Consider the following 22,495-nt stretch of genomic DNA (forward strand, 5'->3'; position numbering starts at 1 on the left):
CAAAAGGAGTAAAGCCACTGGGTCTTTAAAAGATTATCTGCCAGTGGTAAACCTATAATCTGCCAAATATGTGTACAACTCTGAGCCACCAGATTTACTGTCTAAAGAATCATATGATCCTTAAGCTTTGTTTATTAAGTATTTGCATTTGAATGTGGAATAGCTTGTAAGGGTCTCAAGAGAAGCTGAACACATGCTGCTTTCAGCTGAGGGGCACATGGACTGAGGAGATCCCACAGACAGAGACACTCCAGAGTCATGAACTCCTGTGTGTGCACAGCACCAATGCAAACCATGTTTAAATCTGCTGTTGATGGTCTAAAAGAAGGATCTTTTATACTGCTACAGCACCTGCACCCTTCACTATGAGAGAATGCTGATAACTCCCGTGGATAATGCATTAACTGATGTAAAAGAGGACTCAGTACCATTAAATTCCTCTTTGAGCTGAGTTTTGCCATATTTTCCTTCTTTTATTTTATAAACATTATGCAAAAATCAAGAATATAGAATCAGGGCTTGCATCCTTTGAAAGAAGATGTGCATGAAGCCATTCCTACCACAGGCAGCTGGGGTTGTCACACAGAGCCTAAAATGTGGTGAAATGACAATAAACCAAGGAGAAAGCATTGGGACTGACCTGATTTCCCTGAGTTGCACTCCTGTATTTCTCCAGCTGGCTGAGCCTGGCACTAGGCAGTCAGGGTAGCACAGCAGGCACAAGTGATCAGCTGGATAAATCTGAGACACTGCAGGAGCCATTTGATCAAAGTAAAGCCCACAGGGTATCGATTCAAGGGCTGCACAACAGTGGCTCCCTTTGGCAGCTGCACTCACAGGCAAGAATTTGCCCTCCTGGAGCAGACCCTGCATTTTCTGGCCAGGCAAACATCACTTCCTCCTCTGCCCCTGTAAGGTTCCCCAGCACTCTGCAGGGTTTAAATGGTTCATGATGACACACCACACCTTTTGCCAAAAGATGCACCATTAACTATGAGGTAAACCAAACCAGGAACCTGCTCTGAGTATCGGGGTGGTGACTAAGAGCATTGACTCCTGCACAGTCACAGCTCAAATTCCAGCTCATTAGCTGAGAGCCACTGAAGAGCTGAGCACTGGAATGACATTACATATTTGCTTAAACACGAAAAGCTCCAATTCTCACAGCCCTCCCAGGAATGAGGGCTCACCTTGAACAATATGAGAGTTTCTAAGTCAAACAAGGACACTGACATAGCATGAGAGACAAGCTGACATTAAACAATGAGGTTGGTGTTTCAAATTCCATTCTGTGCCTGGGTGGATGACAAAGGCCACAGCAGAACAGATAAGCTTAAATACATCTTCCAGCACTGTGCACCCCTAAAGCTTTAAGAATTTTGCATATATATAACCAAGACACCTGGCTTCCATCACTGGATATGAGTTCTGGGCACAAATACTTGATGGGAATGGTATGTCAAATCTAGATATGAAACTCAAAGTTAATGCCTCACCTTTTCAAACATCAGTGGTTCTAACTCTTCTCTAATAAAAGCAGAATAAATATTGTAAAGAGACAGAGAGGAACTACATAGTACTGGTGAATTTGTTCCATGCCAATCCTGACGAACATGTCCTCCTGTCAAGTTCAGCCCAGATTTTTAAGTAACTGAATATTCATTCCAAATTTTGGCCATCTGATGTCTACCATCTGGGAGATCTTTGAGCAGGAACAAAGGAAGATTAATTTCTTTTTCTTTATTGACAAGTAATCTTACCTAATCCCTCACGGGAGTTGCCAGCCAAGAGACAAAAATACAAACCAGCATGAGGGCAGAACTGTGCACTGAGATGTTTTGTGGATCAGTACTTTCCTCCCCTGTTCAGGGGGTGGCTAAGCACTGGTTTCAGGATTTCCAACAACCAAAGGGAGTGGGTTATGCTCAGTCTCTGGGTGGTACAAAGGGACCATCAGGGCACATGCTCAGGTGGAGACTGGTTGGAGACAGGCTGATGGGTTATCAGCTCTGAGTCAATGCTGGCAGTTATCAGTGTTTATCTGTTTGCTGTAGAGATACCAGTGCACTGAGAAGTTCATGTTAGAGCTACCTGTCAGATAAATCTAATTATGAACCACCCTTCTCACCTCCACCAAGAGTTCTCCCCTTATCAGCCCCGAGTCCTGCACCCAGGGCAGAGGCACTGCAGCTGCTGCTTCTTCTGCCATTTATCCTCTGCAGGGAAATGATTGGGTTTATTACACTCCTCTTTTCTTCCCTCATTGAGTGTGTTATCTCTCACCCATGCCTACTTCTCACTCCCCATCTCTACCATCTCAACCACTTTGTAAGTCATTACTGCACACAACATTTCCCAGAACTTCCATCACCACTGGATTCTAGTTGAGTTCTACAGTTTCCTCCCTTCAAATGGAACCCTTGATGCTAAGTCCATCTTCCATCACCATTTTTAAACTGCTCTTCTCCTTTGCAAGCACTCAGAGAATAAGAGAATAACTGGGACTGGGAGGAGTTTTGGAGATAGTCTGGTCCCTGTCCCCTGGTCACAGCAGGAGCAACAACAGAATGTCCAACTGAATTTTGAGTATCTCCAAAGATGGATGAGCCACAGCCAGGCTGGACAACCTGTTGCAGTGTTGGACCACCCTCAAAAATTGCCTCTTCTTATGTTTAAGTGAAATTTCCAATATCTTATTCTGTGCCCCTTGCCTCATCTTTTCACTGGGGACCTTTGAGAGCAGTCTGGCTGCACCTTCACAGCTCCCATCGGGTATCAATGTACACCAAAGCAGCACTATGGCCTCTATGGGGACAGAAGCACTTCTAGAGTGAGAATGGCAACTTCCATCACCATTTTTAAACTGCTCTTCTCCTTTGCAAGCACTCAGAGAATAAGACAATACCTGAGACTGGGAGGAGTTTCAGAGATAGTCTGGTCCCTGTCCTCTGGTCACAGCAGGACCAACAACAAAAGGCTGATCAGGATAATGTCCAATTCAGCTTTGAGTATCTCCAAAGATGGAAGAGCCACAAAAATTGCTTCTTCTTATGTTTAAGTGAAAATTCCAGTATTTTAGTCTGTGCCCCTTGCCTCATCTTTTCACTGGGGACCTTTGAGAGCAGTCTGGCTGCACCTTCACAGCTCCCATCAGGTTTCAATGTACACCAAAGCAGCACTATGGCCTCTATGGGGACAGAAGCACTTCTGGAGTGAGGATGCCACTTTGACAAAGGTAAAGTATTTAAATTCAGTTAAATCCATATGGCAGACACCATCTCACATTTGCTGTGTCTCTGCCACGTTCACACCAGCCAGGTTTTTCTTCACTCCGTTTCCCTTAAGCCTGCTTGGCATAGAAAGTATACTAGTTTAAATATTTATGTCTGGCAAAGGATGCTTCTCTTACCCAAAGAGCCTCCCCTAACTCTCACAAGCAGGTCACTAAAATTCAAGTGCAAATGCCCCAGGCTTTCTTCCTTCAAGTGTTCACAGGTTTTATTCCCACATTCACATCAGTTTTATTCACATGTATTCATTCCACACAGGCTGGCTGGAGGTTATAACTGTGTTACAGATGAGACCACACCAAAATTTAACAGCAAGCTCTGATTTACCGAAACCTTAATGCATTTGATTAATCATTTCCTCAAGGGCCAATACTGAAACCCTTTGCATTTAGGATGGACTTATACAACAGCCTCTAAGCAGGTCTGATTCCTCTGCAGCATCCATTTACACTTTGTCAAACACTTCCAAACTTCAGCTCATTTGGATGCATTAAGTGTCTCACTGATTCTCAGCTCTGAACACCTCACCTTTGAGCAATTCCCTTTTGGGAAAATTCATCTGCTACTCAGAGCCCTGAGAGGAGAAAAGAGACTACAGCAAGCAGAAAGAGATCAAAATACATATTTAAATATAAAAATGAGCAAGAGAGATGAAGCAAAGTCCACTCACCTTTGCTTTGATTGCCTCTAGTATTTGTTAATGGCTTTAGTTCTCCCAGGTAGCCTGTTCAGGCACACTTAATAGAATGTGGAAAGTTTTATTTGGGAATGCATATAAGATTCTGGCTGATTAAAGCATCCCTATTTTATGAGATTTATATTATTATTTAGTATATAAAAATAACCAATAAAGACAGTAAGATACTCCTTTTTCAACTCATCACACCCTTCAATCAGCAACTAAAGTGTTTAACAACTGCAAACCCACAGGGAGGCTCTAAGGTAAAACACCCAGTTAAGTGTTCTGGAGATAAAAAACAAACCCAAAGGATCCTGGAAGTAGCAGGACTCCCCCAGCTCTTCTTCCACAGAGTTGCTTTGTGCTTCATAGGGACAAAAACCTGTGGCAAGTTTTTCTGAGCTATTTGCAAATGCTGAATTTGAAAATCCCTTTCAACACTAAAATTTCAGTGTCTGAAATCCAGGCTCCCATCACTCTCCTCCCTCCAAAGCTGTGGCAGTCCTGAGGGAATCCTCTGTTGCTTTTCAGTCATTATTATTATTTTTGGGCAGCACAAAAAAAAAAAAAAAAAAAAAAAAAAACAAAAAAAAAAAAAAAAAAAGAAGCAAGCCCAGTTCCCATTCTCCATCTCATTAGGGACATTAGGGAGTGTAATTACAAGACACTGGGTGATGAAGCAGCACCACCAGGTCCTGATAATAAACTGAGTAGAGTTTCAGCTCCCTAACTGAAGGGCTTTTCATTTAATTGATCTCCCCATGGTAAAAATACTACAACATGCAAATGATTGGATTTACATTCTCCTCAGTTTAGTTTCTTGGTCATTAATATTGGATTAATGACAGGGACCTGGGATGAAATTAGGAGGGAGGTACCAGGTTACTCACACACCAAACCCCATCCAGCAGATGCAATGTTGCTGTAAAATAGACCTTAAAGAAAAAAGCTGATGTTCAAATAAATCACAGGGTTTATAAAGAGCCTCATGTTCCCAGTGCCTGGTAGAAGACAGAGTTAAAACATTTCTTTTCATCCCTGGCTGTGGTGTAAGGCCCAGAGGAGTCCATGGCCCTTCACATGGCTGAAATAGTGGTCATTTATCCCTGTTACAAAACCATTACACCAGAATGTATCTTCCAGAAGTGTTCCCCCAAGAACATTGATAGTTCTGGGTCTGAAGCAAATGGCTGCATTTTGTTCCAGATCTGTCAGGTGGGACACACTCACCAGCACTTGCCTCCAATATCTCTGGCATTAGGCACCATCACAGTTTCCTTCCTGAGATGTGCAAACACAGCCATAATCACTAAAATAGGGACTGGAAAAAATACAATATATTTTTGCAACTGTGGAAACACTGCAAGGTTTCTGACAGACTCAGGTTCCCAAATGCAGCTGGAATATGGGGAGGCATTCACTGAACCAAAGAATATTCACAGGCAGTAATGGATTACTGTGTCCAGGCCACAGATGAATCAAACCCTAAATCCAAGCAATAAAGAGATGCCAGATTTTTCAGAACAAACATTCTGAGGCATTGGTACTTTTCACTAACAACATCTGCCCCTCCAGTGACGCCTACAGAAATGTGTGAGACCCAGCCTCTTTAACATGATGGGCTGTCTTGGCTCAAACTCTTTGGTTTGGACCAATTCTTCAGCAAAAATTTAGTCAAATCCATCAGGTTGGATTGGAGATTCTTGGAGAGCACAACCCCATGTCCCTATCCCTGAAACCACTGCAGAAACTGATTTCTCAGCACCCTTTGAAAAAAGCTTCATCCAACTGACTGAGACACCCAGGTGTGAAAACTTTGCCTGCACTGGACCCATTTTCAAGTTTTGAGAGTTCACGAAGGACACATTTTAAGGGACTCCCTCAAGGTTTAAATTAAATTCACACAAAGTTACAGTCCCTGCAACTTTTCAAATACTGTTGGTTCTGCTGATTCTTGGCATATTTTGCTTTGCATATGCTAAAAATCAAGTACACCAGCAGGTCAGCTCTTGCAGCAGCTTTGCTGAAGAACCATTTAAATCATTCCAAACTCTGATTTTTGCTCCTGCTTTCTGTTTTCACGCTTCCCTGGGCTTGCTGACTCAATCAAGATCCAGAGGCCTCCAAGAACTCTGCAGAAGGCTGAGCTTGCAGTGTGTTTCGCCCATATCTGAGAGATGCCTCTCTTCTAGCATCAGATTTCCAGAGAGGAAGTGGTGCACCTACCAATTCCTTCTACTTTGGAGTTACTTCTTATTCATGATCTTCCTTGAACAGTTGTCATGTTCCTTTTTGAAGTGTTATTAATTGACAAGGTTTTGTCGTGCTGTAGCTTAATTTCATTCTTTAAATCCAGCCTATCTGACAAAATGACAGCCTATTAAACCACACTAAACACATTTGGATGTTTTGTGACTGTCTTCTCATGAGGCTTCATCACTCATGTTTTCAGATTTGATGATCATCACCACTGCCAGGGATTTCCAGCTCAAAATCTATTAAGGAGGACTGAGATTAGTACTCTAATTTGACTTATCTGAATTGCAAATGCAGTGTTTTGTGTAGCCTGGGAACTTTATACATTTAAAAGAAATGTCAACACTTCAAAAGACTAATTTAGCACCTTGTACTGTAAAACATTTCCCTTTTTCCCACTATTTGCACATGACTTAGAACATAATGGTCCTTTTCTCAGCGTTTATGCACAACCCAGGAGGCCAAGGCTGTGTGGCCATTGAGGCAGCACTTACACTTCCCAAGGAGTGACTGATGCATTTGGATCAGCAGGCAGACAAAGAAAGGCTCAAATCCATACTTTAGCATCTGAACAGAAGGCAGAGCCTGAATAACACATTCTCTCTCTCCTGCATCCTGTTTTTCAGGACAATACACACAACCTTCAAGAACCATCCTGCTAACAGAAAGTTTAGGTTTGTTTCCAGGCCTCCTAATGAGCCTAACCTGGGATGAACGGATTGTTTTCTTTGTGAGGCATCATTAACCAAGCTCTGCTGAAGCACTGTGCTCCCTCCCAAGGCATCAGCTCCAAGAACGCCATCCACAAGCTGCCTCACATTTATCCATGCTGAACACACATCAGTTTACAGCCTTCAAAAATGGAAACATTTCTCCAGAACCATATCTGAGCATCCCAGTGGATCATGAAGGCACACATTCTATCTACACCACCAGCTTGGCACCCTCTCTGTACCCTCAATTCAATACTCAGCTAGTTGGGAACTAATTCCCAAAATGACAGGACCACCCAGGCACTGCAGCAGTGACTTGCTTTGCCTTCTGAACTGGTCTGACCAAGCCAGGCATCCCCCAGCATGCAGCCATGGACCCCACACCAGGAATGATGTTGTGTCCCTCAGGCCACAGCACTATTGCAAGGATCCTGCCAGGCTGATAGGAAATTTAACAATTCCCTTATATTTTAATATTTGCTTGGAAACTCACATGCAGCACTACTACTTTTTTTTTTCCCACACCAACTGATTAAACCCCAATCTATTTAAGAGCATTTTCCATTTCTTCCATTCCTTCAATGTTTTGAACAAGGTTGAGCTTAAGATACTGTCATAATTATTTATAAAACATAATGCTAAAGCATTATAGAGATTTCCACTTACACAGAGTTAAGAAATAAGACATTATTTGTGTTCCATCAGCATGCCCTGGGGTTAGGCCTCTGCTGCAGCATGACAAGCAGAATATACATTTTAACAGACAGCACAAGAAGAAGGAATGTTTCCAAGACACACACAGCCTGGAAATAAAACAATCATGCCTTCTTCCCTCTGCCTCCTCAGCAAATAACTGGCCCAGGTGAGATTTCCTGCTCAGGCACAACAAAAGCAGGACAGGTGGAATGTTACATTGCTTCCACACCATCCATCAGCTGACACAGCAAATGAACTTTCCTACTCTTCAACCCAGATACTATAAATTCAGCTTTCTGTAAAAAAATGGGACAAACCTGTAAAGGTCTTTGGCCTGCAAAACTCTTTAATGCACCATGCTGCTGTCTCTAAGCATTTCCATGATCCAGTGAAACAGCACCAAATGCGTGTTGATGCAGGGTCTGACTCAATTGCCACAGACACACAAAAGGTTCCCACTGACTTCTAAAGAAGGAGCTGAATCAGAGCCACAATCACAGAGCCTGTGATAATGGTTTCAACATCTTCCAGTAACCCAGATGACAAAGAGTGCTCTGAAACAGGACAGGCAATCACAGAGGGCCCTCACTGAGACCCTGTGCACACCAGCACTGAGCTCTGAGCCTGTTCCTGGGGGCTCTCCCAGCACAAACCTCTGCTCACCTGCTCCAGAAAATGCCTGAGCTCTGAGGGGCAGCTCTGACACCTCAGTGCAAGAAACTGAGCTGGGATCACACAGAAACTGAGCCTCTGCTGCAGCACACACTGAGTGAGTTCTGATGCCAAGCAATGGAAACATCTCTTCTTTCATATCCACAGTGCTTGATTCAGATATTGTGTGATTTCAGACCAATTAATGACCTAAAAAGAGGTGCAGGAAGCACATTTGTGGACACACAGCTGCCCACAGCTGGGGTGATTTGAGAAATTTGAATAGGACATGGGGCCAGACTGACCCCACCTGGGGAGGGTGGGACCTGGGGGGTGCATCTTGATTGCTCTCAGGTCCCAGAAGGGAGAGCAAAACCATTCCTGTTCCAGACACCCTGCAGATGGGAAACACAATGTGTGGTAGAGATATTCCTTATGATAGTTACTTGAAGTTCATTTTCCCCATCACAGGGATAAGCTTTCTGAGTAGGCTTTGGATCTGTGCTGTGTCTCTCCCCTGGCAGCCATCACCAGCTGTGTTTTCAATAACTCTTCCCAAATGCTTCACAGGTACATGGACACAGATACTGGATGGAAAAACCCCAGCACTGAGCAGAAAATACACTTCAATTTCTGATAACACCTTTGAAAAGCTGCCTGCTCTCACAGATTGGCTTTTTTGGGTCTGATGCTCTGAGAACACCTTAATCTAGTTTTCATTTATAGTTTCCCTTGGAAGAGTGACAGGTACAAAGGGACAAGGTAAGAACATAAAATGACCAGGAGACAAACACATGACAGTAATTCTGCACTCTACAACTATTTCATTTATATAAATCTTTTCCCAATGCTTCCATCCTTGATTAGCAAAATCTGAGGGAACAGTGAGGACCCAAGATTGAAGAGTTCAAATCATTGCAGTTGTATGTGCAAGAGAAGATGTTCTTAGAGAAAAACAGTTTCTCCAATACAAGTACTCCAAATACAGTATTGGAATCAGCTGTGCTGAAGATGATAGCACAGATACCTGGAACATCTTAAGATACCCAGAACATCTTAAGACCAGCTCAGTCAGTGCTCCATTATTAAAGGAATAAGCAATAGTGTATTTTTTTCCTACAGTACACGTCATATAATCCATATTAAAAGGTGTGAGATAGTGAAACTCACAAAAGCACGTGGAAGGAACAGCAGGTGCCTTCTTGCTGGTGAGGGGTTAAAGAAATGGTGCCTTTCAATTTCCACATGGTGATGCTGGGTTAATGGCTGGACTCCATGATCTCAGAGGTCTTTTCCATCCTTAACAATTCTATAATTCTAAAAGGAGCTGTGGGAACTATCTCTCTTTAAATTACCTCCTGTCAGACATGCAAGAGAGGGGCAGTGGGGCAGAATCAGTCCATACACAATTCCACTCTGCAGGGTAGAGCAGAGATGAGAGCCCTTATCCTTTCCCTCTCTCACTGGGACTCCTGAGCCACCCAAGCCCAGCCCAGCACCTCCTGCACCTGGCACCAGTGCCCTGTGGGGAGAGGGAGCTCTGACAGCTGGAAGGAGAGGAGATGCAGGGATTGCCACATCTCATCTTAGAGAGCAGAGGCCATGCAGGAGGCTGAGGGTATCTGGGGCAGCACAAAGGGGCAGAAGTGCAGCTCAGAGGGATTTGGAAGCTGACACCCCCCACACAGAGAGCACCAGCACCCACCTGATGCTGGTACCAGAGCCCACAGCAGGCAGCATTTCTCCTGAGCAGTCTAGCAAAGGCCAAGTGTGCAGAAATCCAAATACCAAACGCAGTTGCTCACCTGCAGGGCTCCTGTGCCCCATCAGAGCTGGCAAACACAGCAGAGCCAGCCAGGAGCTGTGGCCATGCCCCTCTTTGGTCACTCCAGCATCACCTGTGTGACAGCCACAGGGCTGCTGGAACTGCCTGTGATGGCAGGGACTGGATGCACACACAGCTGAGTGCCCAAAGCTGCTGGGAGAATCCCTTCTGCCTTTTCTCTACAAGAGAGTTCTGCTCAAAAATAACAGGCTGGAACAGTAGGATATAAACATCCCAGTAATTCATGGGGGCTTCAAAGACAGCATTCAGTCTCCTTACATATAAAATGTTGGCTTGGGGATTTTAGTTTTGTTTGTTTATGTTTTTCAGGCTGTGTATTTATCTAGCACAGTGGAACCACAGGCACAGGAGCTGTATGTTTTACATTACAACTTCTGCTGGAGCACTTAAAACTAAATCCTTTTTTTTTCCTATAGTGAATCATCATGTGTAGGGGGTGGCTGGATTATATTTATGTTTTTAAAATTAACCCAGCTAACCATTTGTTCCATACTGCACACAAGTTGCTTCTCTTTTAGAAACTCCTTGAAAGACAAGTTTGGAAATAAAAATACATCTGGCAAGTCTGAAAGACAGGACTTGAGCAAGCACTGCAAACTAACTGCAACTCCACCGTGGACAATTTGCTTCCTCTTCCAGAAATAAATCAAAATAAAAGAAAAAGAAAACAACACTAAGAGAAATACCTATCCAGAGGTAAATTGCAGTGGGAGCAAAAAGGTTTTATCTTGTCAGCTATATCAAAGTCTTAACAGAAATATTTACCAAGAACTGGAGAATTCAAAAGCACATTCCTGGTTTAATTTGTCAATGCTTTGCTTTTCCATTTCCCAATTTTCTGGCTGGTGTCTCCACCAACCCCCATTAGCACAGCCTGCCCTGGGTGCTTGAGGCACTGCTGGACTCCCAGCCTGGGGGAGCAGAAGCCTTGGTTCATTTGTAAGCCAGCATGCCTTTTATACAGAATTATGCTTTATACAAGATATTTACATGGACACAGCAGTATTTCAGAAGACTAGAGAACAGTCTGCAAATTTTCATCTCCAAGCTCTTTCTTGCTTTAAGATAGAGGTGTGTCCCCATAGGGGAGAGGGATCCTGATGTCCCAGAGGGATCTGCTGAGAGGGGCTGGAAGTTTAGCACCAACCCCAGGGCTCACCTAAGACAATCTGCTGCTCAGACAAACCAGCTGAGAACATTTATCATGACTAATGGATGTGGATATCCAAGCAGCCAGAAACAAACTCTCCTGATAACTCTCCTGATGATCACTCCTGACAACCAGTTTGGGTCATATTAAGCTGTTCAGAAAGAGAGAAATGGTGCAGTTGGAATTACAGACCCTTCCCAATGACATCCTGGAATATAAACCACCTCAGGGTGATCACCAACCACAGGCAATCAGGCACTGTGCTCATGGAAATGCTGCCTAGGGAAATAAACTGGTTACTTATTAAATCAGAGTTTATATTGATACAGAGGAATACAAACATATATTTAGCTTTTTGTGTGGTTGGAAACACATCTGGGTGAAGAAACTCTATGAAGATTGTGCCCTTGGTTCATTACTTTGGGATATGACTCTATGCCACACAAAACCCTACTGATTTGTTGTTGATTTATTACAGCTCATGAACCAACAACCAGCAAGTGTTTCCCCAAATGCCTGGCAAAAGCCAAAAACAACACAAGAAACGGTTTTGCAGGTGAAAGTTGTGCTGGTAGGTGCAGACCTGATATAAAGTCAGGTTTAAAGGGAGAAAATCTCTAAGCAGGTGTTGGTGATTAGAAAACAAAAATTAAGACACACCCATTATTTATTGAAGCTTCTATAAATGGAGTTAATTTAGAGATATGTCTAAATATGTACCAACTTTACCTGATTTTATATTATTGAACAAGTTTGTTAATGGTTTCTTAATGGAACTTTTATTTTAAAGTGCTAAACAGTGCTATAGAGCAGAAATGTGCAAGTACCAAAGCAGAGGAGGCCTCATGTCTTATCTTTCTATAGAGAAATTCTGGACTAACATAAATCATCAAACAACACTAAAAAGTGAGCTTATCAATGTTATCTCAGTCTTACTACTTCTGATGATTTTCTTTAGTTAAATTTATCATTAGATATTTTTATCCATGGAAACAGGTGTATTTATGGAATCAATCTGTGATACAGTATTTATTTGGTTTCTTACTCTTATTTCTTTCAAAATTAATTTAAGCTCTCATGAACAATAACCAAACTTTTAAGCACGAACTGTTCTGTTTGTATTTTGCTATGTGTGGAATTCATGCATTGCTGTTTTCTATCACCCCCTGTATGCACTGGAACTACCCTCAGATTTTGGCCTGATTTTCTTTTGCATTGTGAGAGCCTATTATCTAATTATTTAGAACCTACCAGCAGATAAGACATCAATTCTTCATTTATTTGACAGACATTATTCCATTATAGGAACCCAGAGATACTTGATAATAAATAACTAATGATATTTTAAAAAGGCAGAGCTCTCTAACAACTGTCTGCATGGCACATGTATCCAATTCCTGATTTATCTGCTGATTTTCAGTTACTTTTTTTAACCCAAGCAGAATAAAATAGCATTTAGACAGTATCTTAGATGAGCTTTACTGCACTCCAATTCTTTTGTGCTGGGACAGAGTTAATTTGGGTTAATTTTTGGCTGGGACAGAGTTAATTTTCTTCCCAGTAGCTGCTATGGGACCATGTTTTAGATTTGTGCTGAAAACAGAGCTGATAACACAGGGATGTTTTCATTGCTGAGCAAGGGTTAGACAGAGTCAAGGTCTGTTCTGCTCTTCAGCCCCCAGAGAAGGGCTGGGGGACACAGGAACTGGGGGGACACAGGAATTGTGGGGACACAGCTGACCCCAGGGACATCCCAGACCACAGGGCATCATGCTCAGCAGATGGAGTTGTGGCAGGACAGTAGGACAAATAAGAATGAACATGTCTCTCTCTGTAAATTTGTTTGTTCAATAATCTAATCATTGACTCAAAAAGCAGCATTTTTCATGGCTTCCTTTAGGTGTTCAAATTTTAGCCAGGAACTGACACACTACCAAAGAGCTTCACAAACTGGGTGCCTTCAGAGTTCACCAGCTCTGTAGCTGCTTTTGGCCTTTGTTAAGCTGTCTCTTTCCATTTGCACTCCAGGTTTGAGCTGTGTGCTGTGCATTCTATTTAATTACACAGTGACAGGATGCATGAGGCACTAGGCCCCATCAAAATGTGAAGAAAGGCAATCCCTGAGGACGGGGATTCTGCTATTCCTCCTGAAAGGCTGCTCTTTCTCACCTAATTCAGGATTTTTGGTGCTGCCACATAAAGGAGTTCTCCTGTGTCAACTTGCTCCTTCCAGCCCTGTGTTCTCATGTCAACTTGCATGTGACAGCTTCTCTACTCACAGATGTTTTACTACTGCTTTTATTTGTGCCAGCAAAGAGTTTTTGATATTTCAGCTCTCTGTCCTCCTTCCCAACAAATACATATACTGTCTTAAAAGGAAAAAAAAAATGTTGATAGAAAAAGCAACATTTTACTCCTCAAATGAATCCTAGACAACAAAGATCAGGAAAAATGCCTACATTAAAAAAAAAAAAAAAAAAATAGAAAAAGCTCTTCTCTGACCCTTTTAGCATGTCAGGAATTCACCTTGTTCAATGTGGGATGTTGGAGAATTTTGCTCAGAAATGGCTTATAGAGTTTTGTTCAGACATGCCATAATCATATACAGCTGATGGAAAAGGCAGCTGTGAAGAGCAAATTCTTGTTTCTGTAAACAACAAAGTTCTCAGGCTGTTTTTTCATAACAGGTAAACATTCTGTCCTTGGCTGGTATGGGAAAGCAAAAGTTGACAAACATGGAGGCCTTGAGAACTTTCATAACACGGTGTGAAAATAAACCTTGGTTTCAATAACAAACCACAGGTATTGAAAACAAAAGGAGGGGTTAATGTTTAATCTGTAACCTATGATGAGCTCGGGTTTTGCAATATGTATGAACTTAATTAACACTGTTATAAAATGTGCTTGGTGGATCAATAAATCAGAGTTCGATGCTGATCAGAGGATGGGTCCTCTCCCTTCGCTTCTCCAGCGGCATGTCTTCCCAATTAGGGCTCAGGGCTCCAACATGGGCACCAAAGTGGCAGGGATAACATGGGAAGCTGGATTATTCTCAGGACCTTGCTCAGTGCTGCAGCCACTGGGTAGAGAACATCCTTACAGCAGCTGCAACATCTTCCATTGCCTCCTGAGCCAGTGACAGGAGCTGGGCATGAGAACTCTGGATTGATAGCTCAGTCTTCTGCTGGAGTTGAGGACTACAGGACAATCAGGACAGGGGATTTTTCTAAGTATTAGGGTGGTTTTTGTCAAGATGGTCTTTGGGGTCCAGAGTTAGTACTGATGCATATCCAGGATGACTTAATACAGGTCTGGCTATTTTGATCTTGTCTCTCTTATGACTCCCAAAACATTGGGGCTTGGATTCCAAACATTTGCTACTGCCACTCTGAGCCCCTGTGTACAAATAACCATTTATATTAATCCCTGAACTACTTCAGCTAATAAGCCCCAAATCCTTCAACTGAAATTCAACTCTGAAAACATCAGTCCAGTTCCAGTGCTCTCCCACTTCCAGCTGTGGGACCCAGTTGCAGGGAGATCAATGAGAACCTAAGCATAAATATATGTCTGCAACACAGGAAGTGTTCATAAGAAGGTCACTGGCTCTCTCTAAAATGCTTCTGTCTTTGGGCTCTGATCAAAGCTGCTTTTGCAGAATGTTATGAGAAACATTTAAAGAAAAAAATTAAAGAGAAAACAAAAAAAATTCCCTCTTTATTTTAGATGAGACACATTCTTTCTCTGGAAAAGGTGCTTCTTGGCCAAGGGTAACCCAGAACAATTTCCTGAGTTAAAGGCTTCCACTTTTGGCCATATGCATCTTGCTTTAGAAATGCAGCAACAACCAATCCTGGTGAAAGCCACACTGACATCAGTACCACTGCCTGCTTTAAGTGGAAACTCTCTTTTTTTAAAAACTGAAGAGCATGTGGGTGGGCAGGATGGAGAAGGGTGGAGAGGTTTAGCCCCTGGTTGTCATTCTTTAGGCGTGATCACCATGCTGCAATCCCTGGAACGCAGCTGGACAGAAAGGATGAGGAATGCCCCTGCCTCCCTTGGGGAAACCAGCCTGATGATGGCAGGAGCTGTGATTTACCTCTGCAGGAATGTTGCCACCTGCAGCAATTAAATCTCTGCTATAGTATGATTAAATAAGAGGATATTTCCCCCCAGAAACTGCCAGATCAGTGTTTCCTCCAAATGCCTCTGACAAGAAAATGAATGCAGTGAGGAGTGCTCAGAATGGGGCACTGCAGCTGTCCTGGGAGCAGGAGAGGGAGGCAGAGCTTGACAAAATTAGGTGAGCCTGACAACTCCATCACCAGTTTCCCCAGATAAATCCTTTGAGAAGTGTTAAAGGAGCTGAAACTGTCTGATCTCTGTGTTATCATCCACTTTCTCTGCCTTGGTGGCCAGACACCAAAGTGCATCTGTAAAACCACTGCTGGATGCATTTTGTTATTCCACATACCACGAGCAGACTTCCCAACAAAATCCAATGGCTGCAGTTACATATCAGAAGACAAAAGAACCACTGTGTAGCCATGAATTCATTTTCCCCAGACTTTTGTAAAACCTTTTAAAGCTTCTTTAGGATCTCCCTCAAAACAAAGCCCTTATGTCAACAGAAACTCTTGCTTAGATATGCTTCATCTGTTCCTTTTTATGAATATGCACTATCAAAGGGTGACAGCTTTCACAGTTAAGCAAACACAGTTACACAGAGCACACTTCTCCCACAAAAGGTCAGATAATACAACATGCTAAATGTTAAATACACACAGGAGGGATGTGTTCCCCTTGAGCACACTGCAATGGGGAGTTATTTAGGAAAATACTGTCCATCTTTTCAGGACAACCTGCAAAGTGTCTTTGCAAAGATCTTACCTGTTCAGTGATGAAGGAGCTTGAAAAAGTGACAGCTGACCAAAAGAAGATGCCACAGCTGAGAATGATCTTCCTGTTGAAGCGGTCACCAAGGTAACCAAAGATCGGCGCCGCCACCATGAAACTACAGATAAAAACTGCAAAGGAGAGAAAAGGGAAAAAACATTTAATAAACATCAGACCAAGAACAGGAAGACTAATTTTCTGCAAGCCAAATCCTCTAGAGAACAGTTCCAAATAATTAGGCATTCTGCAGCCCTGCCTTGCAGAGCTGTGCAGGCCAATAAGGCTTTCTGAAGTCGGTGCTTCCTTAATCAAACAGATTTTTCATTCCCAGAGAAACTCAGGCCAGGGAACTAGTATTACTTGAAAGCACCAGCCCCTCACAGTCTGACTGGGGATGGGCAAAACCAGGACAGAATAAATTAAGAGCTTCTGCTTAAATGTTACTGAGAAGGTGAAGAGGAGGATGGAAGGAGTTTCAAGCACACAGAAAACAAGGCAAGGGCTCCTTGTTGGCTCTTGCAGCAGAGATCTGAGAGAAATGGGCCACAGAAGCTGAGGTTCTTTCACCCTTCCTATTTAAAAGAAATTATGCAACAGTGAGGAACACCATTAAACACCACTATCATCCTACTGACACCAGCCCTGTCTCCTCACTAGGTCCTTTCACCATCACTAAACTTGTATTTAAACCATCACTGAGCAGCAGCTTCACTAGAACAAAGAGTTTTAACCTACAAAGTCCAAATGGGCCAGGATTGTCCTCATCTGAAAGACTTCAAGTTGACCATTTGTTCCCTCCAAAAGCCCCAAAGCATTAACCTAAGAGCCCCTGTCATGTAAGAATGAGGCTCTTGACAGAGAAACTTCTGCAAAACCACCTCAATTCAGAGTTCATTCCTTTGCCCAACTCAGAACAACCTGGCCTGTGAACCCCCTGAGAACACCTGAAATGGATCATACACAACATGTCCCTTATTAATTTGGATTTTGGCAGAAATTTCCATGTCTGAAGCTGATTTTTACCTGGCTTTTGTCTGTCCACATTAGAGGACTGGATAAGGGCAATTACATGGACTTTATTGGTGTGCAGTATGAACTCTGACTATAACTGGCTGTCTGGGATTCAGCAAGTCCAGAAGGATTTGGGTAGGACACCAGAACACCTGGGGGTCTCTCTTTAGTCACACAGTCCTGACACTCATTTCTTATCAGGTGGGCCTTGGAGGGCACTGTGGGCTTTTGGCACAGCCCAACCCCAGCTGTCCACTTTTTATTGTATAAAATAAGGTGGGGGCATAGTATAGGTAAAAAAATAAAGGACAAGAGCAGAGGACACACCTCCTTTTGGGTGGAGTGTGCATATAAAATTAAAATGGTTAAGACCCAAATAATGAATTTTTCATGGGTGATGATATATGATAGTTCAAAAATGTGCAGAATGCTGAACTATGACTAAATGTCTTTTTTTTAGTATAGTAAGATGTCAAAGCTGCTTTATAAATAATACACATTAATTTGCATCTGTGTTTTGTGACCCATGTGAGTGTGTATGTATTTTGCACTGTGATATTTGAACTCAATTTCAGGATTACTCTTTTTACATTTAGAGTAAAATAAATCAAGATAACAGAGAAATGTTAAGGCCTGAAATGCAGCACATGCAACATATCACAGATACTTCAGTAGTAATGCTATGAACAGTTTTGTTCTTTAGCTCACACATAAATCCTATTGATAGAACTCAGTCCCTGCATCTATCCCAAAATCCTTGTGCAAACAAAGCCTACCAATAAAACTACAAGCAGTGTTCTCATCTCTGTTTCACAGAGAAACTGGACCAGCAGCAGCTCACAAATCTCTGCTCAGCAAGGGCACATCTGCTCTGGCCCCACTCCAGCAAGGCACTTAAGCACATGCTTATATTAGGCACTTCAGAGTCATCAATTCCATGATTAAGTGCTTTCCTGAATTAACACCAAGGGCTTGGCACCTTGCAGGGCTGGTGCAACAACCTGGCACGAAGGATGTGTGGCTGTTCATTGGGAATGAGAAGCAGAAAATGATTGTGACTCGTCCAGACCAGGGTGAGCACTGCAATTTGATCTTTCTCTTGGAAGGACACTACAATTCATTCATCTCAGACCCTCATTTTCTGCCATTTTTACAATGTAGAAAGGCACAAAACTGAAAAACTTCCAAGGGAAAATTAGAAACATCCAAGTCAGCATCCCAGCATTTCAAATATCAAATAATATCGTTAATTCAACTTTGAGACACACAGAGTGTCATTCAAAACTCATATTAATCAGTGGGATTATTAGCTTCAATGACCTCTGGATCATAAATGAAAAGTCTAATTCTGGAATCTGGGCAAAATGGACAAAGCTACTCTTTCAAATAAAACCAACCAAAAAAAAAAAAGATTGTCCAATGACTTTCCAACAATATACATCCTTCTGCTGCTCAAATCCCTTTGGAGGATTTATTTTTGGAAGACTGTGAGCTGTGAGCTTTGTCAGTGGTAAGCAGCTGACTTGACAGCTCCGCAAGGTGTAAAATGAAAGGACAACAGAGCCAAATAAATAACAGGTAATAGAACACAGCTGTCACAAGAATAAATGCAATTTATATCAAAGTATTTATGACCCAAATATGCATCAGAGCATTGATTGACTCAAATAAATGCAGGGTATGATGGCTGTGTGGTCTGTCAAAAGGATTTTCCTGTTAGAGGCATTTCCCATGAATCAATTTTTGCAATTACTCCTGCCACTGACAGCAGAGACTCCTGAGCCCAGCCTGGGCTGGCAGAGCTGAGGTGAACAAAAGCAGGGCCCGTCCCCAGGTGGGATGGAAACCTGAGTTACTCTGGAACAGGAGGTTCTGTGAGGTTCTGTGACAATAAACACCACAAAGGAGAGACCTCATCCACAAGACACAAAACTGCTTGTATGTTTTTACAAAACAGGATTGAACAAAACCCTGTAAGAATACAAACTGAAAGGCTGCTGAAGGGAGCTCCTCTTGTTCAGGACATCCTCAGTGGGAGAGAGGGGCAGCAGAAATGTTTAACCTGTAGGCAAGAGGGCTGAGCATAAGGCATTAGGCACAAATTGCATTCCAGTAAAGGAGCCTGGCACTTGTGCCAGCCTCCTCCTCTCTGGCTTCTCTCCCTTCTTCCACAGCATCTTCTGTTCCTTGCACTCCCCCACTCCCAAATTAATAAAACTGAAGTGACACCACAGCAGCTGCTGCTTCAGCTCAACCACAGCCACAAATCTTTTCTATTAGGGCAGCAGTGGGACAGAGGCTGGCATTGCACTTTCCTCTTCCCAATCAACAGCTCCTCTTCCCATTTTCACTTAGAGACATCCTAGAATATTACAGCTCTTGAAGAGACACAGAGTGCAAGTCAGGGCAGGGTTAGAAACCCACTGGGATTTAAGATGAGCTACTGTGAGGCAGTGATGGCACTGGGAGCAGGTACAGCTCTGGCAGTCCCATTATGGACGTGTACAGCTCATTTCTCCTGGTAAATGATCTCCAGCAGTGCCAGCAAAAGTGGCTCAGTCCCAGCACAGGGTGGAGCTGAGATCCATTTCTGCAGGAGTAAATTATCATGTGAGCAAGGGATGAATAAACAGGCACACAGTGAATGCCATCAAGGAGGGAGGTTCTTTTAAGTACAGGTATTTTCAAAAGGAGAACCCATTTGTCTTTATTCCTCCCTTTGTGGCTTGGCCACTGGAACACTGTCTGTGGTGAGAAGGCAGGAAGAGTGTAATTGCCCAAACAGGATGGCTTGGTGTCTATTTCTGCCTCTGGATGCCTGTCCCACCCTGTACAGGTGCACAAGCACTTTCTCAGCCAGCACTGCCCAGCTTTTTCTGTGCATGGCTGGAATTACAACAATGTGCAGCAGAAAAAGCCTTACACGTCCCACCCAAACACCCACCAGACAGGGAAATCATCCTCCCAAGCCTCTATTGCTGCTGCAGGTGCTACAGCTCCAGTCCTATTTCAGGATTATGGCCAGGGAGCTGCTATTCAGACACACTCCCCTCTCAGGAGCTGCCTGTGTACACAGGGGGAAAGTAAATCCAACAGTGGAAGCAAAGGAGATGAGAGAAGAGGAAGGAACTGTAAACTTTATATTTAACAGTCGCAAAAAAAACCCCTGCCTCCTGGAACTAGACACCATCACTTTTATTTTTCTCTTCTTTCTCTCAAAACAAAAACTTTACCAGCTTGACATTACAGCTATTCCCTGAAAAGGCTCTGCCCTGCCAGCTCTCCACCCTGTGATTCCAAAGACACTTGCCTCCATCTCACTCGCTCTTTTCTTTAGTGGATTTTTGTTTAGTGGACTTATGAACCCAGAGATAACCCCAGAGAGGGGCTTCTCCTGCCAGCAGGTCATCCACAGAGCAGAATCAAGAAGGAAGAGAGGCAGTGACAGAGCCACACACAGGGGCTGCTGTTCCTCAGTTCCTGGAAGGTTGAGCAGATCACAGGCACTCTGAAAAAACGTCCCTTCTTTTGGTTTTGACTTTAAGCACACAGGGCTTATCTTTTCCTGTCAGGAATAATGCTAGAAAGGTTCAGGGTCAGGTGAAAATAGCTTTCTCTACACAAGGATGCTCAACAAAAAAACCCTAGTGGGTATCTTTGAGTCAGCAGAAACCGTGTGTACACATCCAACTGAGTGCTGACAGTGAGTTTGGCTCTGTGGAAGGCAAACCCAGACAGCCTCTGCCTCAAGGGACTGGCATCCATTGAGACACTGCTGAGAACTGTGTGCTGAGAGCTTGATAACATCTTCCCAACAACAAATTGCCAAACAATGAGAACACCTAAACAGGCAGCTTGCCCTGGATGGGATGCTTCATGGGTGTGTGCAAGTACAACCCTGGGGTTTGGTCGAGCCACTTCTACCCCAGGGACTTTCAGTCATGAGTGCACGTGTTTCTCAAGCTGCTTGTGACACCAGTCACCATCCACCTGCAATGGTGAATAAAACTCTCCAACATCCCAACCAGCTCCTCTACTCCAAAGACATGTTTTTGCAATGCTTCCCTCTCTCTTTTAATTTTTATTTTCTCTATAATACAGCACATATATATATATATATGTGTATGTATTATATACTATATAAATAATATATATTATATACATAATATATATATTATGTACATATGCATGTATAATAATAGCATAAACTCAGCAAATGCAACACAGCACATTTAATCACAGAGAGGCATGGGACAATTTAGAAAGAAAGTTAAACATTAATTTCTACTTTAGGGCTAAGGAAATTAAGACACAAGAGAGTAACCTGCCCATTATGAACTACAACATCTGGAATCTGGAACCTACACAGGTCTTCCAGCTTCAGCAGTGTCCTCTTTATATGATCATCTCTAAGTTGGAGGGATTTCTGAAGGTCTACAACCACAATTTAAAGTGATTTTTTTCTTACAGCACCATTTAAGCTAGGAAAACACAGATCCTTTCATGCTACTTAACCATTGAACCTGACCTGTGCCCCAGCTCAGGCACAGTGTGGTGATGGTCAGGCACTGGAAGAAGCTGCCAGGGCAGCAGAGAAATCACCATCCCTGGAGTGCTCAAAAACTGTGTAGTTGTGGCATTGAGGGCCATGGGTTAGTGCTGGAGTTGGCAGTGCTGGATTAATGGTTGGACCTGATGATCTTAGAGGTCTTCAACCTTAATTGGATGATTCATCCTGGATTGTATGATATGACCAAGGTAAAACTGGTACCTAATGGTGGGGCAGCCCAAGGCCCCGGGAACCTCAGCAATGTGATTTTACACATTCATCTTTTGAAGGAGGATGAATTAATACAATAGAATTGATTTCAGAAAATACCACCCTGAAACCATTTTTATAGGTACTCTGTTACATCCCTCTGCACATGGGCTTTGTTTTACTTCATTGCTAATTCAGCAGCCAACAGATGGATTGTGTTACTGCACTTTGCTGGGTGCAAAGCACGAGACCACCAGGTTCCAGACTCATGCAGACAAGAAGTTTCTGACAAGTGCGAGGAGCTTGGAAACACCATCAGTTCCATATGCCATGCAAAGCTGTCACACACTGACAATGTCGAACACAGGAGCATTAAAAAAGAAATAAAAACCTTGAGAATGTATCAAATCAATTGGAGTAAGGTATATGAAGGTTTGGGTTGGATGTGGTCTGAAATGTTCTCCCAGAACAGACCACAGGACAAAATGGAGAAAAATAAAAGCCTCACAGTGTCCTTGTGCTTGTTGAGTAAGGCAAAGTGAAAAGTC

General features: G+C 43.0%; 1 protein-coding gene across 1 annotated transcript in view; it reads right to left on the bottom strand.

The window, feature by feature from the left end:
- The window catches only part of LOC131566527 (sphingosine-1-phosphate transporter SPNS2-like), a 134,504-nt gene that overhangs the window by 55,933 nt on the left and 56,076 nt on the right, over positions 1-22,495 (bottom strand). The window contains exon 3 of the mRNA XM_058817857.1: positions 16,172-16,308. Within this exon, the coding sequence (XP_058673840.1) occupies positions 16,172-16,308 (137 nt within the window). The remainder of the gene's footprint in view (positions 1-16,171; positions 16,309-22,495) is intronic.

This window comes from Ammospiza caudacuta, chromosome 20 (assembly GCF_027887145.1).
Source record: "Ammospiza caudacuta isolate bAmmCau1 chromosome 20, bAmmCau1.pri, whole genome shotgun sequence".
Classification (NCBI taxonomy): Eukaryota; Metazoa; Chordata; class Aves; order Passeriformes; family Passerellidae; genus Ammospiza; species Ammospiza caudacuta.